Source organism: Tympanuchus pallidicinctus, unplaced genomic scaffold (genome assembly GCF_026119805.1).
Source record: "Tympanuchus pallidicinctus isolate F22 unplaced genomic scaffold, pur_lepc_1.0 scaffold13, whole genome shotgun sequence".
Classification (NCBI taxonomy): Eukaryota; Metazoa; Chordata; class Aves; order Galliformes; family Phasianidae; genus Tympanuchus; species Tympanuchus pallidicinctus.
The window spans coordinates 17,442,114-17,469,950 of NW_026294648.1; the positions used below are offsets into that span (position 1 = coordinate 17,442,114).

Here is a 27,837-nt window from a genome sequence, read left to right on the forward strand (position 1 = left end):
AGATCCCTACCTCTGGCATCTTGGTAATAAACATCCCACTGCACCCATCTTCTGTCTGCTGAAAAACAGACTGGTGCTGTCTTTGCTGCTGGTGAGCATACTGGTGTGTCTGAGGGCTGAGGACAAAACATCAAATAGAACAACAGGTCTTCCCCCCATCAGAGACAATGAAGAGGTGAGGCTGAAATCAGGTCAGGTTTTTCTCCTGCTCTGCTTTAGGGGACATTTGTTTCATTTTATTGAGAGAACAGAAAGTCTGTACGAGCCAACCAGCGTTTGCAAAGCTCTAGCTCATTAATATTTTGTTATGTAAGGCAGACAGGCCTTTTTACAGCACGAGAGCAGATGCAGCCCCATTTAAGTGATGCTTTATTAATAAACTACTTGTTTCCAGGCTACCAGGGCTTTGTTCTACACCTATTAGCAAAAGCACATTGGTACATCTCCTGTTTGCATTTGGCATGTCACCTAGTACAAAGAACTCAAATTCCCATACCCAGGCCAAATTTAACTCACTGTGGTGGCAGAGGGGGAAGTCAGGCTAGCAAGGCATTGCTGAGAGCCAGGGTGAGGTTCTTGTAACTTCAAGCTTGAACTGCACTAGGAACTCATTTCAGGTTCATTGTGCTGATAGTACCTCATTAAAGAAATTTCCACAGCTCAGTCAAATGTGGGAAGAGAGTGAGAGGACCACCTCACCAGAGAAAAAGCAGCGCAAAACTTTAAAGCTGTTGTGTTTTCCTGCTGCCTCTATGCAAGAGCAGGCTTTGATGGTACTGCTCAGAGGGAAAGATGAGAGGGAGACTGCAAGGTCAGACCAGAGCCACCTGTGAAGCCCTTGACTCCTCCAGAAATACCCAAAGGTTCAGAACGTTCAGCACCTTGCAGCAGTCAAGCTCTAACAGCTATTTCCAGTCCTCCTGCAATCTCCCAGCTACGTAACTCTTCTACAGCAATAGCGGGATGGCAGGAGTTGGAGCACAAGGTTTTCTGTGATGCTGTGCTTTGGTGCTAGACCTGACACTAGGTAGGTGTTTGCTGCTATAAATCTTCCAAGTAATGGAGGCCAGCACGCCATCTCCCCCCCACCCCAGGATGTGCATTGTCAGGCCAGATAAATCCAGGTGGTGGCAGTTCTGTGCTCTGCTTTACACCAAGCACTCGGTGTGCTCAAAAAGCAGGGCATGGTTCAGGTAGGGAAATGGACTTTATTTTACATTGAGAAGGGGAGGGACTGCAGCATTTGGAATTTAGACTGCAGTAAGCTGCTGTGGAACCACGCCTTCAGCTTTGTGAGATTCTCTCCTGCCAGAAGAGAAACCGAAGGCTGGAAACACAAATCCAGAGCTGCATTTGGGTATAAAGATATGCATTTTAATTAAGTGAACAGGAGCGTGAACTTTCATCTTAGTGAACTGAGTCCACAGTGAAACCCCTTTCCCAGCACCTAAAATGTGACGGTTTCTTACACGACAGGAGCAGTTGCTGGATTTGCTCACTAAGCACGACTGAAAGTTTCACAACATGAAAGAAATATAAATTGCAGCCATCAGTCTTAAGTTAAAAAAAAAATAATCACTGTAGTTCAGACAAGTATTTTGTGAAAAAAGTTAAACCTACTTAACAGAGGTACGCATATTTCATAAGACTGTTCAAAGGTTTACGTTTCATTTCTGGGCTAGCTGTCTATACAAGTTTAGAGTCATAAGCATAATTTCAGGATCTCCACTTTTTATGTCAAGAGCTTGCAGGAAACAGTTCAGCGCCTCTTGTAGTTTTCCATTGTCCTTCAGGTTCTTCCCTCTGTCCACCAAGGTACTGTAATTACCTGAGGGGGCAGAGAAACTCTGATCGACAGGGACGCTTTCCTGGGTGCAGTACTCCAGCTGCTCACCTGACTGAAGCTCTGCATCACCAGTGGATTCCTCCTGAGATGAGTCGGTCTCATCTTCAGACTGCGTACCCTCTGTACGGAAGGACTCTCCAGTTGAATTAAGTGTTTCTCCAGCAGGTTCTTCTTCAGGCTCAGCAGACTCCCCACTACACTCTTCTGCTTCTTCTTCTGCAAAGCCTTCTTGCTCCTCATCGCTGTTTTCTTCTTCATCTGTGCTTCCCATGATTTCACCAATATCCTCAACTTCATCCACCACCTGGTTGATGAGAGATCTCCTGGAAGCTGTAGACCTGTTACTGCTGTTAGTTAATTTGGGAGAAAAGATGGCTTTTGCTATACTTCTGTCATCCTTAGGAGTAGATGCACTAATTGCTTCTATAAATTGATGCAGAGGGCTGTTCAGGGGAGAGGACCTTTTATCAAACTGCTCTTCCTCCAGGTTCATAACAAAACAGTCCTCATCCTCGCTATCTGAAACAATTCTTCTCTTGTGCTTCTTTCTACCTGAAACGAGGATGGCGCTGCCTTCCTCCGATGCTTCACTCCCTTGCAAAGAATTATTTGGATCTTCTTCAGCTGTGTGACAGGGGTTTCCAGAGTTGCCATTCTCACTTAAGCAGATTTTTGCTGGTGATTTACACAGACTTTCTGCTTTTAGTTGGAAGTCCTCATCTTCTGGGTGCTCCATTGATCTCTCCCCATTTGAGGCATCCTGCAATCCACCTTCAGACTCCTCCAGGACCAGATTGAAGTCAACTTGATCCTGGAGAGAAGGCACAGACATATCCTCCAAACTGGTTTCCACCACATGATACTTCTGGACCTCAGCATGGACTTCTGGTAAAACATCTGATAAATCTGGTGGTGGGGCAGACAAAGCTAGCTCAGAAACATCATTCTTCTCTGTGTCTGAGACAGCAAATGAGTCAAGTGCCTGATCTGCCATTTCTGTATCTCGTAACCTTTTCAGATCATCAGCCATAACAGATTGGTTAGAAGAGTGCTGAAAAGGCTCAGACAGGCCATTCCCAGCCTCAGTCAAGCTATCTGAATTTATGTGATAAAGAGAACATCGTTTCTGTTTAAGAATTTGAGTCTCTTTATCAAGTGGACCAAGTCCAGGTGACAGTGGTGCACTGTTTAAGTCCAGATTTTGTTCAGATTCTTGTATATCGGGCTGTTCCATTTTCTTGCTGCTAGTAACTAGCTCTAAGTCCATACCAGATGTCTCTTGTGCCAGTTTCTCTTCACCTAACTCAATAGTCAGATTTGTCATCTTAGAGCTGACATCAAGAACCTGGACTTCCATGTCCTCTGTAAGATCAATAACTTTGTCATTTTCACCTTTATCGGCTGCTGGCGGTGAAACAAAGTTATTGATATTGTTCAACCCAGGAGATCTCTTCTTTGACTGGGAAGCCAGTTCTGGTGGTCTTGACCACGTCTCCTCAGCAGCATTTCGGATCCCTTCCATCCTCACATCTCTAAGCTGAGACTCTAACTGAACCAGCTCGTGGGCCTTCTGTACCCTCTGTCGGATGTACTGATGGGCTTCCTCACTCTCAGCCTGCTCCTCGTGGGTCACTTCCCTTGTAAATATTAAGTCATGATCGGATATGCCAAACATTTCCAGGGAGTGCAAATAAGCAATGTGCTCATCCAGCTGCACATCGGTCTGTCTTTGGGTGGCGTGCAAAGACTGCAGCTGGATCTGAGTCGTGGATGTTCGTGTATCTTCTAATGTGAAAAGCTCCCTTAGTTCCTGTTTGGAGAAATACCTGAATGGGTTCTTTTTGTCACCTGTAGTCTGTCTTATTAATGAATCCTTAAATACTTGCCGCCTATATATTTTCTCTTCCACCGTACCACAGGTAATTAGCCTGTAAATCACCACGTTCTCTTTCTGCCCAATCCTATAAGCTCTATCTACGGCCTGAGCATCTGTAGCTGGATTCCAGCTGGGATCAAAGATCACCACTCGGTTGGCTGCTGTTAAGGTGATACCAACGCCACCAACCTGTGTCGTCAGCAGAAACACAGAGTAGTCTCTGTTACTCTGGAAGGCACTGATGCGCTTCTCCCGTTCTGTTAGGTGGGTCACTGTTCCATCAATGCGCATGATCTTAAATCGTCTGCTAGACAAAACTCGCTCGATGATATCCAGCATTTTCCTCGACTGTGAGAACACCAGCGTTCGGTGCCCCTCCTCCCGCAGTCTCTCTAAGAGTCCTAAAAGAAATAGCATTTTCCCAGACTCCTGGATCAGGGTCTCATCAGACAGATGATCTATTTTGTTGGCACCTGAAAGTACAGCTGCTTCGCTCCCGTGATCCTGCTCCAAGTGCTCCTGTCCATCTAAGTCCAGCTGGGTACATGCTCTTGCAGACAGAAGCCTGGGATGGTCACACAGCTTCTTCAAGACAGTCAGCTCAGCCAAAGGCGATCGGGTTGTTGTCAGCAATTCTTTCACGTGATCTAGACAGAGAAAGTTCCTGTAGATTTTTTCCTGCACTGGTGCCAAGTACACCCACACAACAAAGTCATTTTTCCTAGTAAGAGATGGCATGACAGGGGCACTGGGCTCACGTGGATCCTCAGGAAGAGGAGTGTCTGATTTCTCAGTGTGATTTTTTTTAATATCATCTTTAGTCCTTCTGAGGAAATACGGCTTTATAATTGTCATTAGGTTCTCAGATATCTTAAGTCCCAGCGCTTTCTCGCCTGCAGTTGCATCCTTCTCCCTGGCCCTAGTAATAGGATTCTCGTACTCCATTCTAAACGTTTTGGCTGTTCCTAAGAGAGAACCCTGGCATGCAAAGTCAAACAAGGACCACATTTCCTGCAGGTTGTTCTGCAGCGGCGTGCCTGTGAGGAGGAGACGATGCTTGGCAGGAATTGCATACACACACTTTGTTGTTTTGTTAGACGGGCACTTGATTTTGTGTGCTTCGTCAAGGATGATGTAGTCCCAGATAAAGTCCTGCCCGTGGCAGCTGGCAAGTTGCTTCCAGTTGTTAACGAGCATCTGGTAGCTTGTGATGACAATGCCATTCTTCCTCTGGATCTTCTCCAGGTTCCTGGTGCGCTCTGTCTTGCTCGTGCCATGGAACTCCTTGACACGCAGACCAGGGGTCCAGCGAGCAAACTCAGCCAGCCAGCTGCTGATCAGGGTGGTGGGCACGATGAGCAGGACGTGCCGGATGAGCTCGCTGTCAAACATGCCTGAGAGGAAGGCGATGATCTGGATGGTCTTCCCCAGGCCCATATCATCAGCCAGGATCCCTCCAGGTCGACCCTCCCGGTGCAGGCGGTACAGGAAGGCAACTCCCTCCCGCTGGTGCTGGAAGAGCTTCCCATGCATCTCCCCGTAGAGCAGCAGGCCGCTGCCACACACATCCACAAAGTTGCCATCATCGTCTTCCTCCTCTGCTGTGGCCGCCAGCTCTGCCAACGCTGCCTCCAGTCGTTGCATGCGGCCCCGCAGCTTCTCACTGGGGCGGATGGCGGCTGCCTGCCGGAACAGCTGCAGGGCCAGCTCCAGGTCCCCGCTGCCTGCTGCCTCCTTGGCATCAATCACCAGCCTGCAGGAGCACCGTTAGCACTGAGGTTGAGCCCCAGCCCCGCTCCTGCCCACAGCCCGCAGTCCCCCAGCATTCCCATAACCCTTCACAGAATCACAGACTCATAGGGGTTGGAAGGGACCTCCAGACATCATCGAGTCCAACCCCCTGCCAAAGCAGTTCCCTACAGCAGCTCACACAAGTAGGTGTCCAGGCAGGTCTTGAACATCTCCAGAGAAGGAGACTCCACCACCTCCCTGGGCAGCCTGTTCCAGTGCTCTGTCACCTCACCATACATCTGTGCAGAACTTCCTATGCTGCAGTTTCTGTCCGCTTCCCCTCATCCTGTCTCCACACACTGTTGAAAACAGCCCGGCATCACCGCTCTGCCCCCCGCACCTCAGATATTTACAGACCTGGATCAGGTCCCCTCTCAGTCCTCTTTTCTCCAGGCTGAACAGACCCGGTTCACTCAGCCTTTCCTCATAGCAGAGATGCTCCAGGCCCTTCACCATCTTTGTGGCCCTCTGCTGGACTCTTTCCAAGAGGTCCATGTCTTTTTCGTACTGGGGAGCCCAGAACTGGACGCAGTGCTCCAGATGAGGCCTTACCAGGGCGCAGTAGAGGTGGAGGATCGCCTCCCTCGACCTGCTGGCCACGCTCTTTTTAATGCTCCCCAGACCTCTGGGCCCTACAGGCCCGTATAACTTCCAGTTCTCCAGTCCCAGTAACCCCCTAAGTCGCCATCGCCCTCGCTCCCCGCCCCCTGCAGCCCCTCCCCGCGCTCACCGCCGGTACCGCTCCTCCTCGCTGTCCGCCATGACGCCGCGCCGCCGCCCCGCGTTTCAAACCTGACCCTTCCCGCCCTGCCCTGCACAGGAGAGCCGCGCTCGGCCAATCAGCGCCCGGGGGCGGGGCCGGGGACGGAAAGCTCCCCGCGGCGCGCGCCGAGCGGTCCTCCCGCCGCAAGGGGGCGATGTTGCTCGGAGCGCCGCTCTCCGCCGGAGGGGCGGCGCGGGGTCGCCGGGAGACGGAGGCGCCGCCGCCGCCATGGAGCCGCCCGCCGCGGCCTGGGGCCTCGCCGAACGCACCGGGAGTCGCCCGGGGCCGGCGGGGAGGGGCCGGCCGGGCGGGGGGCGGTGCCGGCGGGGAGGGCAGGCGGCGGCGCGGGGTCTGCTCGGAACTGAGGTGCGGGCGGGGCGACGGGAGCCGTGCGCGCTGAGCTTGGCCCAGCGGGGCGGCCGATACGGGTGAGTGCGGGGCGGGACTGGGACCGAGCGGAGCCGTCCTGTTGTCTGTCGGTGTCTGACTGTCCTGTCCGGTGTGCAGGGCTGGCCGGGGCAGGACGGCGTCCCTCGGGCGGTGGCGGTGCTGCTCCCGGCAGCGCTCGTTGCTGCGCTATCGGCCGTGTGTCCGGGAAGGAGCCGGCCCCGCGATTTTACACGGCTTCGCTCTGTCTGCAGGGTCCTTATCCACTCACAAGAGAGAGAAAACTCGGAGCCGGATTACATTCCCATCAACGGCCGCTTTAAGTGCGTGCAAGGTACGGCCTCCTGCAGCGTCTCTCTCGTGGCAGCCGGAATCCACTGCCGTTCGCTGGCAAAAAAGGAATTTCGTGGTTTTTCTTGACCTCAGCCTCTGTGCAGACTGCCTGCTTCCACCAGAAGTAAAACTTGTGGTTTATGGGCTCCTGTGCCTTCCACACCTGAGCGGGGCCACCTTGTCTCAGCAAACCTGCAGGGACTGTTCAAAAGCTCCCTAAGCTGCCAGCTCCAAAGAGCTGCAAGTGGAGTAGGAAATAACTCGAGGTGTTGTCTAGGAGGAACTTAAATAGCAGTGGATGCCCTTGGGGGAAATGCTTGTTTATTGTAGTTTATAACCTTCTGTGTAATTTGGTGTAGTTCTGGCCATCATTTTTGCTGTGTAAGATAAGCTCTCGGGTTCATTGCCAGACTGGTGTTTCACAAAGGCCCCGTGCCTGGCCAGATATGTGAGAGCTCTGAATGTTAGCAGTCTCCTCTGTGACATCCTGATTGTCCGAGCTGTCCACATGTGCCGTTCTTTCTGCTGGAGCTGGTATTAGTAGCAAGAGAGGTTTCTTCCTTTCCTAGGACTCCTGTGGCTAGAAGCAGGCAATGTGCTTTTTTGACTGTGTGCTTCCCACAGTGTTCAAGGTGAAGTCTCAGTGCTTTTTCTTTTCTCTTCCAGAGGCAGAAGAAACTCTGCTGATTGATATAGCTACAAACAGTAAGTTTTATAACTATGGACAGTTGTGTGTTAAGCTCCTTCCAGGAAACTGTGCCCTGTTTTGGGTGCCGATGAGTGCTGCTTTCACTTGCTTCCATACGTAGTGTTGTTGGACCAGGCTGGAGTTGTATTTTGTCAAGTGTTTTCTGACTTTTATAGGCATCTGGTTGTCCAAATGAAAGTGTTGGCAATTGGTTAAACTTTAACTTCTTAAATCTCTTCTCAAGGCCCTGAGTTGGCTTCAGAACCCTTCTCAATTCCCTTCCATTTCTTTGACCTGACCCCTGGTTACTATCTGCCTTTTAACACCATGCATATGACAGCTCTCCCTACTCACTCATTCTGCTTTCCCTTTCAGTGCTTTCTTACTGCTTTTAGAGCTCTTCTGTGTGAGATAGCAGTGGGGAAAAGGTTTCCTAAAAACAGGAAAATGTGAGTGGTGCTATCCCAAGTGGGATAAGCTCTGAAGTGCTGTGAAACTTGGTTAGGTGCAAATTGCCATCGGAAGGAGTAGCTGGATGTTGCCTTCCCTTGCAGAGCTCAGAGGATATGTAGTAATTCTACTGGCTCTGAGGGTGTAACATCTGTCAGGCAGGCTTGACTGTGAGTTTGTGTTTATGTCTGAAGCAGGCTGCAAGATCCGGATACAAGGTGACAAGACAGCTGAGAGGCTCTTTGAAATCCCTGATGAGGAGCATTGCCTGGGGTTCCTCGCAGAAGTGCAGAGCATACAGGAAGGTAAGCAGAGCTGTCACTGTCATCCTGAAACCCTCAGGCCACCAGCAGTACCTGATAGGGCTCACTCTGTTTCCAGCTCAGTTAAAGGACTCTCTGCCTGGACATAAGGACTCGGACAGCTGGCATCAGATGGAGAAAAGCCTCCCAGGTCTATTGCAGGCCTCTTCTCCAGGTATTGAAGTGGCTGTCACCTTTGCACGCTCTGTGGTGTGTGCAGAACTGGGCCCTTGGTGGCAAGGATGTTGCATTCGACGCTGCCTTCTGACCCATTTCCTTTGCTCACCATATCCCATGCAAAACAAAACATCTTCATCCTCTGATTGTTCATTTCTTCTTGAGTGCTGGCTCCTCTCAGTGCCTTGTTAAGTTCTGTTTTGCCTTGACCCTGTCCCTTACTCTCTGTGTTATCAGAGCTGGTGTATTGCTGTTATCACTCGCTCTTTCAATTCCCGAGGAGCTACCTTCCTTCCTTTCTTTGTCCTGAGCTGCATTAAATTGTGCTTGGCTTTTTCTTTACAGGAGCTCTGGGGTTTGAGGATGACTTCGATGCTCTAAGCCTAGAGAAGAAGAGAAACCTGCAAAACCACCAAGCAGGCTCTCGCCGGGAACCCCCACCTCCTCCTGTGCCTCCAAGTAGGCAGTAAGTAGCATGGTGAATCTCTTCCCTTTTTTCCTTCTCTTCCTCGACAGCAGGACCAGTTTTAATTCTGCTCTTGCTTCCTTCTGAGGTTTCACCGAGAGAGAGAAGGGACATCAAGAGACCAGCCAAAAGTAACCGACACCATGCGCAAGATGTTTTTACCCAGCAACCAGTCAGGACAAAGAGAAGGCCTCATCAAACACGTGCTTGGAAAGAGAGAGAAGGAATATGTCAACCTTGAGAACTTCAGGTTAGAGCTGTGACCAGGCAACACCGCGCAGAGAGAGTGACAGGACTTTGTAACCCCTTCTGTGAGCTCAAATCCAGGCCAGGTTTGAAATCTGGCAGCTGCTGATGCGTTGCCAGCATGGGTGGCTGAACGGGGATTTGTGCAGACTGAAAGGGAAAGAAATGTCTGCAGCACAGCTTCTCCTTTTGCGTCATTTTCTTTATGAGTGTCAGATCTCTGGACCTTCAAGACTGAAGCAATTGGCAGAAGGAGGAAAAAGGGAGCTGTCCCACAGCACAGCCTTAGCATCGTCCCACACAACATGATTTGAACAGAGCCAGATGTTTGCTGGCCCCAGTAAATTGTCTTTGTTTTTGTAGCATTCTGCAAAATTGGTGTCACTGAAGATGAGCCAAGCTGAGGAATATTTTCAGTTACCCCATAGTTGGCATTACCCTGTGCACGGATTGCTCGTGTGTTCCCTTCTCCCAGCCTGGATGCTGTTCTGTGTACACTGGAAATACTGGGCTGGTGCACTGGTTATTGTGTTTTCTTACAGTTCAACTGCTTTTGTATTGTAGATTTTTTGTGGGAACGTGGAATGTGAACGGGCAGTCTCCAGACAGTGGCTTGGAACCCTGGCTGGCATGTGACACAGAGCCTCCCGACTTCTACTGCATTGGGTGAGAAGCAATTGCCTTGTATTTACTTATGGTGCCAGGTTTGTGCTTGGTACTGGTGTACTGTGCTTATCTGAAGCTCCTGTCGTGCTCTCAGAGGTTCCACAAAGCTGAGCTGTGTCTAAAGGAGAATTGCCCTTTGGTTGAGGTGGGCTATCAAGTTAAACGAGGGTTTACTGTGGTGTAGCAGAAGAGATTTTCCTTGAGGTGTCTGCAGCTCCCTGGCTGTCCTCAGTCAGAAGTCATACTTGCAGCAGACAGGAGTTTCCTGGGCTGTATTGCAGTAGTGTCTCAGAGGCACTGCTGCTGCTTTAGGAAGAGAGAATGAGGTTTTTCTACCAAGAAGAGATATTCATGAAGGTTTCACGTTGGACCTTCCTGTAGCAAGAGGGTGATCTGTAGCACATTCCACTTCTGCTAAGTTGGCTTGGTTTTAGATTCCAGGAGCTGGACCTCAGCACGGAGGCTTTTTTCTACTTTGATTCTGCAAAGGAGCAGGAATGGCTGGCTGCTGTGGAGAGGTCCCTGCACCCTCAGGCTAAGTATAAGAAAGTGAGTTCTGTTGGGTGGTACGGGGGTTTGTCAGGGTTGGAATTACTGGAAGGAGCATAGGAATGGGTTTCCCCTTTTCTCACTTGACCCACAAAGCAGACTGGAGGAATGAAGGCTGTTGCTTAGCATGTGTCTAGCAGTCTGTGTGTCAGATATGCTGAACTGAGTCTGGAAGGTCTACTCATCCTGCTGTTGTAGGGGAATGTTGCACTTTGAAGCAGAAATTAGTAAAGATAGAGGTGAAAGCAGCTATAAAATAAGAGGCAGATTTCAAGGAATTAATATGCTCAATAAAACCATAGCAGCAGGTTCAAGTTCCTTCTCTGTGTTACTTTCTCACCATTGTACAGAAACAAGGTGTGTCTTGAGCTGTTAAACGAAATGAATAGTTTCTCCCTGAAGGAATGGAATAATTTGTGAGGAGGAATGTTCTGCAGGCTGCTACCTTGAGGCAGAATTGCTTCGGTTGTGGCACCTGGTTGTGGCACCTGCTCCTCGCTCTGCTTGCTTTGAAACAAGCCATTGTTTTTCATCTCTCTGTAGGAAACTGTTTTGCATGAGCTGCTTTCCCCTCCTTGTTGGCCTGTGTGTTCGCTGTCACACCCCTGTGCTGCTTGTTCTGGGTTGAGCTCAGAGCCGTGGGTTGTAGGTAACAGCAGGAGAATGGAATGCCTCACTGAACTGAAGTTTGTGGTGAAGGAGCCAGGGATCACGATGGGAACTGCAGAGGGGCTGATGTGCTTCTGCCTTTGTGTTACATGAGTAACGCAGGCAAACTTCTTCCACCCTTGCAAGGGGGGGAGGGTTTGTCTGCAGGCAGAGAGCAGCGACTGAAACCATAGATAAGCCTTTGTGGTTGCAGGCAAATGTCACTCCTGTGGAGAGTGCTGAGTTTTCTGGCTCTTCCCATTTATTTCTGTGGTTTCAGCTTCTTCTTTCACTAAGCTTAATCCCAGCACATCTTAATGCCTCTCAAGTGAGCATGCAGGCTGTGCTCAGGCTGAAGGCCTGGCTTTCAAGGTGATGATGCAGGGCTTGTTTGGAGGGTTCAGGGAGGCTGTGGGTCACAAAGTGCCCAGAGAATCATTGGTAGACCTGTGATCCCTGCTGGGCTGTGCACATCAGCACTGTGTTAACACCTGTGAGTTTAGCTCTGCAGCTGGGAAGAACTTCTTGGCTCCAGAAGGAAACTCTTTGCATTAGAGAAAAAAAAACTGCTGTGCATTTGTGAAGTTTCTGTTACCTCGCAAGACAGCAGTGTTTGTGGGGAAAAGCACCACAGTGGGAAATGTGGTAAGCTCAGCACTGCTGATGGCTGTTGGGAGATGATGGGTCGTCTTCTAGTAGCTTTGGGACAGGAGAATCCTTGTGTGCTGTTGCAAGCGTGGATTGAGTGCAAAACATAATGAGGGACTGAGAGGGACGGAGAAGTCAGGCAGAGCACAGAGCAGGCAAACTGGGCACTGCCCTTCTGGAAATTTAGGATTGCTTTTATTTTTGCAGGTGCAAATGGTCCGTTTGGTTGGGATGATGCTGCTTGTGTTCGCTAGGAAGGATCAGCTGAGCAACATCAGGGAGGTGGTGACAGAATCTGTGGGCACCGGAATCATCGGAAAGATGGTGAGTCACCGAGGCCAGTCTATTGCTTCCATGTACCCACGCAAGAAATGGCACAGTCTGATCCCGTTCTCATCTCCGTGCCATCCCTGTGTTCTCCCTGGTGCCCTGTGTGTGTGATCTCCTCTGTCCTCTGGTCCCTGTCCTGCCCAGGGCAACAAGGGCGGCGTGGCGGTGCGCTTCGTGTTCCACAACACCACCTTCTGCATTGTCAACTCCCACCTGGCCGCTCACGTGGAGGACTTTGAGCGCCGCAATCAGGACTACAAGGACATCTGTGCCCGGATGAGCTTTGTCACCCCTGATGGGACCCTACCTCAGCACAACATCATGAAACACGAGTGAGTTTGGCTGCCTTCCTTTCTCGAAGCGGTGTTAAATAATAGAGATCGAGGCAAAATCGCAGCAACGAGAGGTTTTGCTCTGTTTTTTGACTTAATTAACAGTGTCATTAAAAATGCCAAGGCACCTGGTGCGCTGTAGCACCTGCAGCCAAGCTGCCAGGTCACCTTTCTCTGCAGTCACTCGGGCACTCTGTAATGGCATTTTCCTCACATATAATGTTCTCATTTCAAACAGCATTTCTGAGTCAGTGGCTGAGCATTACAGGGCTCGAAAATGTGGTGGGTTGTATTGTGGTGGTAAGTGGAGTGTGGATATGGGAAGAAAAGGCAGGATGGGCAGAGTTTGTGCCTTTTAGATTTCTTGTGTTTAATGAGCGTTTACAGTGAGGTGGCATGCAGGCATTGCTTGGTTTTTTGTTGTTGTTAGGGACAGTGGTGCTGTGTGATCCAAACCAAGCCCCATCACGTGTACAACAAAGCGTATAAATTAACCTTTCATAAACCTGCTGCAAACTAACGATAGTTCTGTAGTTAATTATTAAGCCCTTAAAAATGTCACGCGTTAGATTGTCCTTGATAATTCTCTAATGGAAAAGTTGAGGTTTGGTTATAAGCAGGAAGAGCTTTGGTACTAAGGGAAGGGTTAGATTTTAATCCTGGAATGAAACCTTTATGGGCTAAAGAGAGAATATCAGCAGGATGTAGGTCTGTTTGGAAACCCAGAGAGGAGCAGAGTAAGAGCAGGTACTGATGAGATAGAAATCTTCTAGAGATCATAAGATTACAGGGAGCATACCCATGCTTTTGCAAATGGTGCATCAGCCAGTGTGTGCTGGGTGGGTGATAAGGTGGTGTTCTGAGCTGAAAGAAAGGCAGAGGGAAACCAGCTGGTAAAACCTGGGATGACACAGGCTGCAAGTGTGCAGATGCATGCAGGTAAGCCCGTGTAACTGGTCAGCAAGCAGGAGAGAGTTCTGTAGTTGTCACAGTATGCAGGAGGAGTCTGAGTGCCAGGGGGACTTTGTGTAGCTTAGGAGGATTTGAAGCCTTGGTGGGACACGTGGGTTTTGCTTCGTTTGAGATTTGGTGGGGGTCTCAAGGCTATTTTCAGCCTGAGGCAAACTCTTAATGTTTCTCATTAAGCCGAGTCTTCAGTCTCATGTGAGGTTCCAAAGGAGATGCTGTAAAGGACCAACAGGAGGGCTGGGACAGATGCCACTAGAAATTTCTACTTTCAAGTTCACTCTTCCAGGTCTCCGTTGTCTTCTGTGTGTTTCAGTGTTAATGACCAGCAGCCAATTCTATCCACCCCTTCTTCCCTGTGTGGTTTACAATACTGACTGCTGCCTCTTCTTTTCCGTGTTTGTTTTCAGTGTTGTCATCTGGCTTGGAGACTTGAACTACAGGCTTTGTATCCCTGATGCCAACGAAGTGAAAAGCCTTATCAGTAAGAACGAGCTTCAGAAGTTGTTGATGTACGACCAGGTCAGTGAACTCCACCTTTGTTTGCTCCATACTTGTGTGAAGTCATCTTGGCTCACGTTGTGCTTGTGCTTGGGAGGAGCTGGCAGGCTCTCTGCAATAAGTGCCTGTAGGCAGTGATGCTAGAGCATAGACAGAGCTCTGAGTGTCTTGGTGACATCAGTCCCCTGAACCAAACCAGCTTGTAGGCAATGCTGGGCTTAGCTGTGACTCAGGCAATTGCTATGGAAGTGTCTTTGAGTCTTGCTGGAAGATTTTTCTTGTAAGGACATGCTGTAAGCTGGAACACGGGAATTTGTAACAGCAACAACAGCTGCTGTAGTCAAGTGTCCTGGAAAAGGTATTGATTTAGAGACCATGACTTGGCAGCTCACAGTTTGACCTAAATTCTGTGCTGTGGTCTTCCCCACTTAGTGTTTCTTTGCAGCGTGCTGGAATGCAAGACAGCACCAGATGTGTCTTTAAGATGAAGGATTGTACCTCTGAAATGTGAACGAATGTAGTGGCGTCTCTGACCCACAGTTTAACAGTAAATCTGATTGTTTCTGTTCTGTAGCTCATTTGTGCTGCACTACAGAGCTTCAGGCAGCAAACAGCTGCAGCTTAGATTTTTTGTGAGGACCAAATCTGGGAAGCTTTGCAGCAGAGTAAAAGAGGAAAGGGAAGCAGTGTCAGGTTGTCATCTGAGCACAGTTCTGGATGCTTTTGATAAGCATATGACAGTGAAATATTAATGATGGTGATGCTTAAGCCTGCAAACTGATGAAGGCATTTAGCACAAGTGGAACAATTAATATTTCTCTGCGTGGTTTGGTGAGCAGCACTGTGCCTGGTTGTGTTCAGTCTGTTTGGAAAACACCCCACTGTGTGTTGAGTCTCGACCTTTGCTGAAGGTGTAACATCTGAGAGGCAGCTTTGGGGTTGTCCCTGGTAAATCCCGTGCTCACAAGTTGCAGTTGCTCTGTCTGCAGTTCTGTTCTCTGCTGGGGAGGGTGGGTTGTTTGGGGCAGTTTGGTTCGGGGTTTGTTTTTGTTCATCTGGCTTTTTGTTTTGGTTTGATTTTGGAAAATGATCTTTTTCTGCTTCTAGCTGAACATCCAACGTATTCATAAGAAAGCATTTGCAGATTTCATCGAGGGAGAGATTAAGTTCATCCCCACATATAAATATGACTCTAAAACAGATCGCTGGGATTCCAGGTAAACTTGTTGCTAATTGACATTTTCTTGCAAAAGGTGATTTCCTGCTTCTTAAAGGTAGAAATGCCCCTCAGTGTTACTTTGGTGGCTAGAGGGCGCAGGCAAGTTGTGCTCCTTTGTTTTCCCTACCACTTTGAATAGGCACATCCTGTGCACACTGAGCAAACGTGGGCCTTAACCCTCAGTTGTTGTGATTTCAATACATGAAGGGAGGTAAACTGAGCTCACAGATGCCTGTGCACTGGAAGGGTTTTTATTGCTGTCAGAGACAAACAGCATAAAAGGAGCTGGAGAGGAAGAAATGCTCTCTGTGAGTCATGCTGTCCCCTGACTTGCACACCCCCAGGGATGGCTACCTTGGCATAGCAGCAGGGGTTCCTCCTGTTGCTGTCTGCTTCGTGCCTCCCATGGACGTTTGTGTACCTGCTGCAGAAACTTGCTGTGAATTGGGAAACTCTCAAGAAGGTGTTCTGAACCATACAGCAATCAGATTTTACTCTGCCTGTGTTTATGAACCAACGCTGCAGTTAATCTGGAGAAGGAAAACCCAGGATTCAGACTTTGTAACATAATAGTAATAGCTGAGTTGGCTTTTCCTAATGGAAACGGTGGGTGGTGGATCAAGCAATAATGTGCAGAAGGGCAGCAGAAGAAACTAGAGCAGTTTGGGACCTGCTGCACGTGGACTCAGACTGTGGAAACAGTGCTGTTTGTGGTCATAGTTTCCTGATGCTGGAAGGGATTTCAGCTACCGTAGAGGGAAGGGGAAGAAAGCAGAAGAAATGCCATAACATTCCAGCCATGGGAAGTGTGGGAGTTCATTCCATCACTGCTGCTGTGCTCATTGGTGGTAGGGGTGGGAGGAGCTGCCTGGCCAGGAAGAGGAACAGCTTTGGACTTTGGTTAGAACTGTTGGACTCCCTTGTTAACCTGAGTTTTCCTTGTAGTGGGAAGTGTCGTGTGCCAGCGTGGTGTGACAGAATCCTCTGGAGGGGTGGGAACATCAACCAGCTCCACTATCGCAGCCATATGGACCTGAAGACCAGTGACCACAAGCCAGTCAGCGCGCTTTTCCACATTGGGGTAAGGCCTCCTTTCTTCTGTGGAACACAGGGCATCCGTGTTGTCTCTTATTCCTTCAGGAGGTGGTCTTGTAGCCAAGGCACAGCTGTGAACGCTGTGACAAGAGCACAGAGAAAAGAAAAAGTGAAGTGTGTCCCACCACTTGGTGGGGGTGCTGCTACTTGGCAGCCGTGCCAGCCTCTGCAGAGCAAACGGCAGCTGTGGTCTTCATGTGGCTGCTGTGTAGCCCAGGTGTGTAGTGCTGGGGCAGTGTTATACCAAAGTGCTGCAGTGTTTGCTGTCCTTTACCCTGCAGATTAACAGGGAGGAAAGCAGTCTTGCTGGCTGCTTTAATGCTGCTTATCTTCTGGGCTATAGCCTGAAGAGCGATGAGTAGCGCTGCGAGATGTTACTGCTGTCCTACAGAGATCACCCCCAGCAGTGTGACCTGTTGACCAGAAACACTCCCAAAAGAGTTCCTGTGAAGCTGATCAGAAGCTTAGCTGGGCATTTTCTGATTTTCCACAGGTAAAGGTTGTGGATGAGCAGAGATACAGAAAGGTGTTTGAAGATATCGTCCGCATGATGGACAGAATGGAGAATGACTTTCTTCCTTCGCTGGAGCTGAGCAGGAGAGAAGTGAGGATCAAATCCAAATCACTGCCCACTTCCCAAACACGTCAGCTTCAGAAGTGCTAGATTTGATTCACCAAACTGAATTGTAGGAAATTTGTTACTGTGTGATCAGAAGGATTAGAAGGAACATCTTCCCACCGTCACCTGGTGTAGGGAACCTGCTTTGGCAGGGGGGTTGGACTTGATGATCTCTGGAGGTCCCTTCCAATCCCTACAATTCTGTGATTCAATTCTGTGATTCCCTTGCCTTCATGACAGATCTTCCCTTAGAAGTTCTGCGTTGCGTGGGCTCATGGGTTGCCATGATGGAAGAGTGATTGTCTGTGTGTTCTGTCATTGCCACTAACACGATCTGTGTTCTCTGCTCTCATTGCAGTTTCACTTTGAGAACGTGAAGTTCCGGCAGCTGCAGAAGCAGAAGTTCCAGATAACCAACAATGGACAGGTTCCCTGTCACTTCTCCTTCATCCCAAAGCTCAGTGACAAGCAGTACTGTAAGCCCTGGCTTCGGGCTGAGCCTTGTGGAGGTTACCTGGAGCCAAGTGAGTTTTGCTGCTGTCGTAGCACGTTGGTGCAGATTGGCATCCCATCTCTGCTCAGTCCTTCCCTTCTTTCCCTTCCCACCATCATCCTTGTTTGTCTGCTGTGTTTTGTGGCCATTGTCCCTGCTGTGTCTCTCTTTGTCACTGTGAGGAGTGTGTCTCTGTTGATGAGAGCTGCTGCTTGTTGCAGATGAGAGCGTGGACATCTCCTTGGACGTGTATGTCAGTAAGGACTCCGTAACCCTGCTGAACTCAGGCGAGGATAAAATTGAGGATATTCTCGTCCTTCACTTGGACAGAGGGAAGGACTATTTCCTCACCATCAGTGGCAGCTACCTGCCCAGCTGCTTTGGCACCTCCCTGGAGGCCCTGTGCCGAATGAGACAACCCATCCGGGAAGTTCCAGTCACCAAACTCATTGACCTGGTAAGCTGCATTATTCCTGGAGCACAGGCTGCTGTCAGTGGGCATGTTGTATTTACCCTGCGGTTCTCTTAGCAGGGAGAGAACATATTCCCTTCTAAAAGCAGGAGTAATGCCTTCTGCTTGGGTCAGCTGTGCTGCCTCTAAGCTGATTTACTTCTTCCAGAGTGTGAGATTGTTGTTTGTGATTTCCTTCCACCACCAATGCCTTTTGGTAGCCCGTACTTTATCTGCAGTTTCTTTGACTAAATACTCCATGGCGTTGAGACAGAGCAGTGATCCCATCTCCCTGCGTGTGCATTGCTGCCTGTTGGTGCTGGCATGCTCAGATTGAGTGGCACTGAGGTGCCATAAGCAGTGTGACTGAAATACTCTCTTCTGAGATGGCATGGAGGGCTACAGGATCCATTTCCTTCTGGGCTGCTGTGGTATTTGCATTGCTTATGGAGAGGAACAGGCAGCAGTGGGACCGAAGAAAGGAACTTGGTGCTGTTCAGTATGCTGATGGCTACAGCTCAGCAAATGGCCAGTCCTGCAGCCTCTCCAGTCACTTCCTGTCACACTAACCACTGTGAGCAAGCTCTTCTGCAGTGCAGAGATAACTCTTAACTCCAAATTTCACCAGTCTCTAGTATGTTAATATACATACTTCCAAAACCACTTTTATGCCTACAAGATGTTTGTGCCCTCATCATCTTTTGCCTTTTTGGTACCTTGGGGCTGTTTCTGGGTTTCCATCCTGTTTTGGGGGGCATTCATTCTTGTTTTCAGCCTGCTTTCATTCCTGTTTTCTTATGGCCTTTCCTGGCCTCGCTTCGACAGTTTCACAGTTGCTGAGTTTTAGTCCCCTTACCCATCCCTGTTCAGGCAGGAAGGCCATTTGTATTCATGTTCACATGAACAGTTAGGCCAGTTCTTTCGGTCTCTCTGATGTGTTACAGCTGTCCTCTCTTCTCATACTTTTCAGTCTTGTCCTTCCATTCATCTCTTTGTCTGATGAGCTGTTGCTTACTCACATCTGTAGATCTGACAGCTTCCACTCCTGCTGGCTTAAGCTCCTTTCTCTTCCCTTTAGTAGCTGCCCTACCCTTGCTGACTCTTCCAGTTCCCTCCCTTTCTAGTAAACATCCACTTTTCTCCTTGGCCCAACATGCAGAAAGACCACTTGTTACACTAGAATTATGGTTTTTGTAATCACAAGATTAGGCTGAGAAGAATCCAGGTGGCAAGATTCAGGTTTGTAGGTTTTTTGCCTCCTCAATTGTAGCAACTACTCCAGGCCTCAAGCTCCTCAGGCTGTTCAGGTTTCAGCTGTTTATCATCCTATTTTAGAAATGTGTCAGACTTGGAGCATTTTGTCAGTCTTGGTGACTTCCTTAGCTTCTCACTGCTCACTGCTGACTGGATCCAAGTTGAAGGAGGAAAGATTTAGGTTGGATGTTAGGGGGAAGTTCTTCACAAGGAGAGTGGTTAGGCCCTGGAACGGGCTGCCCAGGGAGGTTGTGGATGCCCCGTCCTTGGCCGTGTTCAAGGCCAGGTTGGACGGGGTCCTGGGCAACCTGATCTGAATGTGGATGTTTGGTGGCCCTGCTGGGCAGGGGGGTTGGAACTACATGATCCTTGAGGTCCCTTCCAACCCGGGTGATTCTGTGATTCTGTGATTCTGTGACTGCTTGCTTGATGGATAGGAATCAGGCCTGGCCTTTCTGTCCTCTTGGATACACACTATTGCTTTTCTGTCTGACTAATCTGTTCTTTGACACCTCTTCAGCTTCCATTACCTCTAGATTTCTTTCTTGTGCTATTCAGAGAGAAGCACAGGAAGCAAAACAACCAGAGAAGAGCAAAACATGAAAGCACTCTGTCCCAGTATCTGTGGGAGAGCAGCAGTCTCTTCAGTCAGTGAGGTCACTTTGACTGCAGTACTTCAGCTGGAACTTGGAAAGCAGGCTGAAGGAATAAAACGTGTCACAGCCCAAAGCCAAGTGTAGTCACTTAGATTATAAAGCTAGTGTCACATTAGAGCTATTTCAGGCCTGCTGTCTTTGATCATACCTGTGAGTTGAGAAATTCCTGGAGACAGGAAAAGACGAGCGCTTTCTCCAAGGGAGAGCAGTGAGTGTGTTAACCCTGCACAGCCCAGGGCAGTTCTGCTGCAGTTACACCTATTTAGCAAATGTTTGGACCGTGCAAAGCAGGCAGTGTGTCTGTATATGAAGCATGCTCTCTCTTGCATTTACATGGTGTGAGGGCTTCACTGCATCAAGCATTTTCCTTGGCCTGGCAAAACTGATTTGGAATTTGGGAGATTTGGAGCTCAGTGAGGGTGTGAGAGCAGACTGGTGCAGGATAGCAAAGTGCAGGTGGGAGTGTTTGGAAATGATTCTCCTGCTTTTCTCAGCAGAAGCTGCAGCCACCTGAGCATCCTGCTTTTGGAATTTCAGTATTAACCTCTCTTCATCTCTTTTTTTTTTTTCTTGGGGTCCTACTGTAGGCTTTAAGAAGCCTCTTGAAAAGTCTTTTCTTGGGTGTGTGTTCTTATCATGGAGCCAATGGTGCTGAATGGCCCAGGAAGGAGAGGCAAGGAGCAGGACAGGTGGCAGTGAGGCCGTTGCCATGCCTCACCCACCCACCAAAGAAGCCATGCTTCTGTGCAGTGTGGCTCTGCTGTCCTGAGCCTGTGACTAAAGTCGCTCCCCCGGTGCCTTGGAAGAAGAACCTGTGCTGTTTCATCTTTGGAGCCAAGTGCTCTCTGCAGGGGCTGCCCTGTCCCAGTTGTGTTTGAACACAGCGAGCCTCCAAAGGAAGCAGGCGCAGCACAGGTGACAGGGGAGCAAAGGGGCTGCTCCCCCCAGGCATGTCCTGCACCTTGGCTGCAGTAGCTTTGCATCTAGCTCAGCCCTTGAATGGTTTGCTTGCTCCTAACCTGAGAGGTCGATCTGCCAAAATTTAGCTTGCTTCCACTCATGCTCTTCGCTGAGCAGTGACTTAAGCAGCCAGCCAGCATGGCACTGTCAAGCAGACACTGCGTTGGCTGAGGGATTGGACATGCAGCCTGGAGGAGCTTTGGCATGCTCCTCAGTGCAGGGTGCTAATGCTATTAGGTTGAGACAGACGAGCAGCCTGGGGTTTTGAGCACAAACACTCGTTTCCCTGACTATACACAAAGCTGCTTAGGGGGCCTGCTAGCTCCACAGCTGCCACACACTCAGAAATACAGATTTAGCCTGGTGTCTGTTTTCTCTCTGGCCTGGTCGCAGGGCAGAATGGCTGAAATAATACAGGGACATCTATTTCCAACAGGGCAGATTCAAAAAAGGGAACTTCTTGCTGGCAGAGATTTCTCATCTGCCTGTGGCTCAGCAGTGAGCAGCGCTGCTGCCAGGCTGCTTTGAGGAGTTTGCAGAAATCCTGGTGAAGCCGTGCATCATGTGAGCAGGATTTCTGCTAACTGACAGGCAAATCTCCCACTGTAGGTTTAGCTTTGGCCACGTCAGCAAAACGTGGGAAGGAGCTGCCGTTCGGTGGGTTCTCCTCATGCCTGCTGTGTGTCTGCTTAATTTGAGATCACATTCTCTCTCTTAATGATACTTTTTCCTCTCTTTCCCACTGCTCTCAGGGAGAAGACAGCTTCTTAGAAAAGGTAACGCAATCAATTGCTGGGAAAGTCTGCTTCTTGGTGACTTGTTTGTAAAGAATGAGAGTTGGTTTTCTGCTGAAGTGGGGAGGGGAGGTGGGAGCAGAGGGAGTGCTTTTTCCAGCAAAGCCTCTTAGCGCAGCCGTGGGCCCAGAATAGAAGAGAGCACATAGGAGCACAAAGTGGCCCCACAGAAAGATGGGGCCAGCCTGACTGAGCTGCTTAAACCTCACCAACTATGCTATGGGCAAAACCAACCAACCAAAGCACCTCCTGATCCAGGCAGCAGTGGTGAATGCTTCCGGCAACGACTGGCGAGCTGTCACACGTGTGAATTAGCTCTGACCACAGGTACCAGATGGATTCACCACAGCAGCCTTACCAGATGTGGGGAAAGGGCTGAACTAATCGACTGCAATCTTCTGTTCTTTCCATCTTGACGTGCCCTCCTGCAGGAGGCAGATGTTCCTCTGCTTCCTCCAGCGGCAGCTTGAGCTGCCGCTCCTTCCTAGCAGCAGGGAAGGGAGGATTTGGGTGCCTCCTGGGAGCATCCTTTTGCAGAGCATCTTGCTTCCTGCGGAGAGGAGGCGGAGATGCCTTCTGTTCCTCGCACACGGCAGGAGAGGGCGCTCGGTGCCCAGCCGATGCTCAAGGACAGCCCGAGCCTCCTGTGCCTGCGCTCCAGCGGCTGGGGAGGGCTCTGCAGCGCTCAGGAGGGCAGCCTGGCAGAGCGTGTGCTGCTCTGCTGCTCTGCTGCTCGGCCCCAGCGCTACGATGCCCTGCAGTGGGGACTTCTTTGGTGAAGAGCCTTTAGCTCTCAAGGAAGGTCCACAGCTCTTGCCTTTTTTCTCTTAAAAGGAAGTAGTGAGTAATGTGCTTGCTTAACTGCTTCTGAAGCTTCCCTGTGTGTGCTTGGATGGGTGAGGTAGGTGTGCAGCCATGACCCAGCAGGGTGAAACCGAGTGATGTGTGTGGGGCAAACCTGTGCTGTGCTGTGTGTCAGAGGTGGCTGGTGCCTGTGTTGCTGGGGCTCGAATCAGGGCCATGCAAACCCAGCCCAAGCTGGCCGTGGGCAACTGTGTGCACTGCACAGGGACAGAGATCACAGTCGTCATGGAAGCTAGCAGCAAAAATGAAGTGCTTTATGTTGGGCTTGTGGTGCTCCTCTGCTGGTGTCCTTCAGATGCGTTCCTGCTTGTGTTGGTCTCTTCTGGCTGGTTTTGCTGATTGTGCTTTGGGAGAGCAGCGTGTGGTATTTCCTTGTGAGCACACAGGATCGTGAGCAATCATAAAGTGAGAATAAAATGAAGCAAGAAAATCTTGTTAAAGATGGGTGTATGGAGATTTGTAAGCAGTTGAGCTCCTCAGCAGCCTCGCGTGAGTACAGCAGGAAAACATGAGAGTGGTGTCAGCGTAGCCTGTGTTCAGCAGGCGCCTTTCTTTAGGAAAATCAGGAAACACTTCAGAAAACCGAGCTGTTTGAGAGTCACGTGTCATCAGAGTACGCCGGAGCCAGTAAAGACACGTCCTTGACTGGACATCCAGAGAGCAGCTGGGCTTAAACTAAAACATGGAAGCTAATGCACCAGCAGGAGTCGTTATGCTGTGATCCTCTGATGATGGTGGGAGCGATGGCTTGGACAGGTCGTCTTGTCCTCTGAGAGCTGCTGGCTCTGGGGATTGTCATCTGCTGGTTCGTGACGGCCAGCAGGTTGTTGTGTGGGGTGGTGGGAGGGAGTGGGGCAGGGTTCTGATGTCTCTGTGCTGCAGGAGGTGGACCAGGTGAGTCCTGGGTTCTGCTGCTTCCCTCCTCCAGGCTTTCTTTACCAAGATCCTTCTGGAGAGACTGGAGTTTCCCTGTAACCTTGTGTGCTCTTTGCCACCAGGAGAAGTCTGTGCTGCAGATTGGCTTCCTGAACAGTGAGGATGCAAGCGAGATGCCACTGCAGATGCCAAAGGAGATCTGGCTCTTGGTGGACCACCTGTACAAGCATGCCTGCCACCAGGTGAGGAGGAGGGCTTCTGCCTGCAGTGGGAAGCTTTTGAGAGCTTGGTGACTCGGTTCATCACGGCACCTGCAGATCAGCTCCAGTTTGGTGTTTTTAAAGCTTTTCCCCTCTGCTTGAGGTGCTGCTTGGGTACCAGTTCTCACCCTGCCCTCACTGTGTGCCTCAGCTTCCATGAGGAAGGTGACTTTTTCTCATCTCTGTGCTGACACCACTGTCTTTGGCAGGAGGATCTGTTTCAGACTCCAGGCATGCAAGAGGAGCTGCAGCAGATCATTGACTGCCTGGACACCAGTATCCCTGAGACAATCCGTATCCTTGCTGCACATGGCATTCCCAGGAGCCTGCTGGATCTCAGTTCTGCTGTGAAATCTCCCTTGGGAGAGCTTTTGTGGTAGGATCCCATTGGGAGGTCTGGCTCTGCTCTGCACCCAGAGGTGCCCTCTGGCTAGTACAGCTGCAGGGAAGCTGCTGTGAGGCTGTGCCCAGAGCAGGAACTGGCAGTTGGGTTCTGGGGAACGTGGCCTGGGGAAGGGGCTGCTGGAGCAGAGGGTCTCAGGGGTGGGCAAACGCAGTGCAGGGTGCATGTAACAGCATTTTGTGTGGTTGGGGGAGAGCAGAGAGGGAAGGCTGTGGTGTTGGGGAGCAATTAGTTAGGCAGGGCTCCGGTGCTGCCTGCAGGGAGGAAGCAGCAGCTGAGCAGACAGGAAAGCAGAGAGGCAGGGGGGTGATCCGTCCGCTCTGTGTGCCCCTTGACTGCCTCTGCCCAGCGGGCAGCAACCACTCTGTGGCTGAAGCACTCCTCATCTTCCTGGAGGCTCTGCCGGAGCCAGTGATCTGCTATGAGCTGTATCAGAGGTGCCTCGACTGTTCTCATGACAGCCGGCTCTGCCGACAGGTGAGGAGATTTCCCTGCTGCTCTGAGCTCTGCCTCGGTGCTGGGGCTCAATGTGTTCCTATGGGCTGGCGTGGAGCTTTGGGAGGTGTGCTCTGGGGAGTTCATGGCGTGAGTGCAGTGAGCTGGGTGCTCTGGCTGTGCTCTCCTGTCAGAAGGCTGTTGCTGCCATTGCAGGGGAGCTGGGGGCTTCCAAAGAGACCCCCAGTGTGCACAGTGTCACCCTGAGCGCATGAGGAGTGGCCCCAGGGATTGAAACAACCTCCCCTGGTCTCAAGGGCTTAAGCACCTGCAGAGCACCACCGTTCCTGTGCTTCCTCTAAGGACTGTGACTGAGCAACTCCTAGAAGCAGCTGTTGGGGCCACGAGCAAAGCTAGGCATGTCCTCAGGCAGAGGAAGAAATCAGGCATGTTTCAGAGCTGGCCTCAGGAAGCCTCTCTCTGGTCCTCGTGCTGCTGCACGCAACTGGATCCCAGCAGAAGATGAGAGGGAAGGAGCCTCAGGGCAGTGTCAGGTTTTACCTGGTGGTGTGGTTCTCCTAGAGGGAGAGTTAGGCAGGAGCTGAAGCGGTGCCATCAGCCATGGGTTGCAGCTGGTGGCTCACTGGTTGTGCAGCAGAAGGGGAATGCTGCCTGCCTGCAGTCCAGACCTGCACAGCTCGGCCTGGCTGGAGCAAGGTGCGCCGTGTCTGTTTTGTTTGCAGGTGATTTCTCAGCTGCCTCGCTGCCATCGCAGTGTGTTTCGGTACCTGATTTCGTTCCTCCGAGAGCTGCTCAAATACTCTGAAGACAACAATGTCAGTGCTACCATGATCGGTAAGGCTGTCATCTCTGCCTTCTCCCTGGAGCACATCCCCTTCTTGGCACCTCTCAGGTCTCCGTTCCTGATCTGTAACTTTGCCTCTGCAGCCACCTTGTTCACCAGCCTCCTCCTGCGGCCTCCCCCCAATCTGATGACCAAGCAGACCCAGCAGGACCGCCAGCGTGCCATCAATTTCCTTTATGGTTTCTTGCTTGCCGGGGATGAGGAGTGACTCCTGCCTCTTGCCAAACTGGGCCCCGTGCTGCTGGTGGCTCCTGAAGGGCAGAAGGCTCTAAGCTACTCCAAGTGCCGTGTTTACAGTTGCGAGGGAAGCGTTGTGCCCTCCTTCCCGCTGCTGTACCCCACACTGCAGAGGACCTGCGCCCTCATTGCACTGCCATCCACGACGGGAGCTTCCTGCTTTCTCCCCCGGATCCGGCTGGATCTGCTGATAGCTGAGCACGCTGCCAGCAGCCGTTCCTTAGTGTCACCAGTTCCCTGCACCGCGCTTCTCTCTCCTTGTCACCCCCTGGAGTCGTTGCAGGGAAGGGTGGAGACTGCTGGTGCTGTTGTCCCTGCGGTGCTGGTGGGAGCTCTGTGCTGTTACAGGTGTTGGGCACGTGCCACCCTCAGCCATGCAGCAGACTCAACCCAACACACCGTCACTGTGCTATGAAAGGACTGTGCCAGGAGGGTTATCTGGGCGCGTGGCCTCCTCCCTTCCCTCCATTAGTGCAGTATCCTCTTTCCTGCTTCCCTGTCTGTGGGTAAGGCTTTGTCATTCCTGGCCCCTGCTGTGGCCCCTGGGTTTCTGGCACCAGAGCGCTGCCTGCTCTCCCCTCTCCGTTCCCTTGTGCCCTGGCTTCCTTCTGAGCCAGTGGTGCTGGTGGCCGGGTGGAGGAGCCTGCATCAGGCAGCACTGTGGGCTGCACATGGTTTCTCTGAGGCATGGCACGGAGCAGGACCCAGCTCCTGGACCCCGACCCTGCCTGAGGAAGCTGGGGGTGCGGGCAATGTTGGGTGCCTTCCTGTCTGTCCTGATGGGGAGAGGGGTGAGAATGAGCCTCAAGTGTAGCAGGAAAGGAGCTGGGGGCCTCTGGTGCTGGGGGCTGGAAAGGGGGGAGCCTGACCCTGCTCAAACACTACGCTGAGCCCTGCCTGCACTGGGAGCTGCGGGTGCCAATGTCCAGCCTGAGACCCACGAACCCAACCACATCCCACTGCCTGTGTTCCCCTGCAGCCAAGGATCCAGGACCTTGAGGCTCTTATTGTAGTTTTTTTTGTTTTTGTTTTTAATTTTTAAATTACATAATTTATTGGAAATCTGTCTGTTCCAAATAAACCTCAGTTGTGCGAGCAGTGCTTTGGCCAGGCTGGGGCTCAAACCAAGCCTTGCTGCCCGTCCCATCACAGGGGCTGCAGCATCCCGTGGCACAGAGCTGTGCCAAGTGCTGCTACCAGCCATGGCCCCGATGCCACGTCAGGTGCTGGGGAGCTGGCGCAGCTCTGCTACGCACGGCACCGAGCCCCCAGCGCTCCTGGCTCAGCATCTGGAGCAGAGCTGGAGAAAGCTGGCCTCATCCTGCCGCAGGAAACTGCGACCGGTGTCATCTCCATCTGCATCCTGCCTGCTCCTTGAGCGCGGGGCTGCGCCCGGGCAGCTGCTCCTGACCTCGTCACGGAGAGGATGGGCGCAAGGTGCCGCATTGTTCCTACGGCCGCCGCATTCCTGCCACTGCCGGCGGAAATGCCGGAGAGGGCGCGAAGCCCCGTGGGTCCCCAGGGACAGAACGAGGCCTGGCCTGCGTGTCCTCCAGGCTGTGCGGCTCCTTGGGAGCTGGCAGCACGCAGCTCTGAGCCCTGCAAAGTGTTCGGGGATTGAGTACAGCCCGTGCTCCTAGCGGTGATGTCTGTGCAGTGGGAGCAGCGTGGTTGGTGGCATCCGCGTGTCCCTGTTGGGCTCTCTGGCACCCAGTTGTCACTGTGCTGACAGGACCCCACGCACAGCCAGGCACTCAGGTGCCACCCTCGTGCACCCACCCTCTCAGCCCTCCTGCAGCAGGTGAGGCTGGCACGGCACAGCGTTGGCACAGCACACAGCACGGGGAGAGCAGTGCAGCCCGGCAGCCCCCACCTGCCCGCGGGCAGCCAGCCAGGCCAGGAAAAGCCAGAGATTCCTTCGGTCTCCTGGCCCAGGAGCCTTTTCCTCCAGCACCGCTGGCCACGGCCCAACCGGGGGGACCTCCCCGGCCTCCCCCTTCCAGGGCAGCCACGAGGCCGCCGGGTGGGGGCAGCGCATCCTAACCCCCGTACTGAGGTACCCAGCGGCGCTGCAGCCTTCAAACCCTGCGGAAGGGAAGAACCCAGCCGCGTCTCTGCAGGGCGGGCGCAGGCATGCGGCGTGTCGGGATCGCGCTGGCACGTGGCCGGGAGTGCATCCCTCCCGGTCCCCGAGGATGAGCTCATGGAGGCCAGCTGGGCCCAGCCCCGCTTCCCCCAGGCCCCTGCTTGCAGCCCCGCAGCTGCAGACTTTCCGCTCTTCCACGGCCCCATTAACCCCTCCCCTCCAGTGCTGCAGCCCTGTGTTGCCTGTGGGACCCCCACCGCCGTGCCATCCTCGCTCTCCCGGGGCAGCCCGGCACCCTTCCTGCA

General features: G+C 51.6%; 2 protein-coding genes across 4 annotated transcripts; one reads left to right on the plus strand and one right to left on the minus strand.

Annotated features, from left to right (window-relative positions):
- Nucleotides 1-1,005: 1,005 nt before the first annotated feature.
- Nucleotides 1,006-6,310, minus strand: ERCC6L (ERCC excision repair 6 like, spindle assembly checkpoint helicase). The gene is made up of 2 exons (XM_052673041.1): nt 6,244-6,310; nt 1,006-5,475 (listed from the first exon to the last, which is right to left on the minus strand). Exons 1-2 carry the CDS (start codon nt 6,273-6,275, stop codon nt 1,668-1,670), a joined length of 3,840 nt encoding a protein of 1,279 aa, XP_052529001.1. The 5' UTR covers nt 6,276-6,310; the 3' UTR covers nt 1,006-1,667.
- A 194-nt stretch (nt 6,311-6,504) lies between these two features.
- OCRL (OCRL inositol polyphosphate-5-phosphatase) lies at nt 6,505-26,527 on the plus strand. 3 transcript variants are annotated; one of them, XM_052673049.1, is made up of 23 exons: nt 6,505-6,704; nt 6,918-6,997; nt 7,663-7,701; nt 8,329-8,439; nt 8,516-8,611; nt 8,959-9,079; nt 9,168-9,329; nt 9,890-9,991; nt 10,426-10,540; nt 12,044-12,160; nt 12,311-12,498; nt 13,875-13,986; nt 15,073-15,182; nt 16,130-16,265; nt 16,773-16,883; nt 17,257-17,422; nt 17,613-17,848; nt 21,465-21,488; nt 23,369-23,488; nt 23,716-23,800; nt 24,259-24,386; nt 25,088-25,199; nt 25,293-26,527. In XM_052673049.1, exons 1-23 carry the CDS (start codon nt 6,505-6,507, stop codon nt 25,415-25,417), a joined length of 2,796 nt encoding a protein of 931 aa, XP_052529009.1. In that variant the 3' UTR covers nt 25,418-26,527. The 3 variants fall into 3 exon arrangements, with proteins under 3 accessions (XP_052529009.1, XP_052529010.1, XP_052529011.1); XM_052673050.1 differs by having other exon boundaries at nt 8,332-8,439; XM_052673051.1 differs by lacking the exon at nt 21,465-21,488.
- Nucleotides 26,528-27,837: the final 1,310 nt, after the last annotated feature.

Bases quoted from the DNA above. Each gene is read 5' to 3' on its own strand.
- OCRL (XM_052673049.1), top strand. From the start codon at position 6,505: ATGGAGCCGCCCGCCGCGGCCTGGGGCCTCGCCGAACGCACCGGGAGT. The intron at 15,183-16,129 runs GTAAACTTGTTG...TTTTCCTTGTAG, and splicing joins ACAGATCGCTGGGATTCCAG to TGGGAAGTGTCGTGTGCCAG. The intron at 16,884-17,256 runs GTGAGGATCAAA...CTCTCATTGCAG, and splicing joins TGGAGCTGAGCAGGAGAGAA to TTTCACTTTGAGAACGTGAA.
- ERCC6L (XM_052673041.1), bottom strand. From the start codon at position 6,275: ATGGCGGACAGCGAGGAGGAGCGGTACCGGCG. The intron at 5,476-6,243 runs GTGAGCGCGGGG...GTGCTCCTGCAG, and splicing joins GAGGAGGAGCGGTACCGGCG to GCTGGTGATTGATGCCAAGG.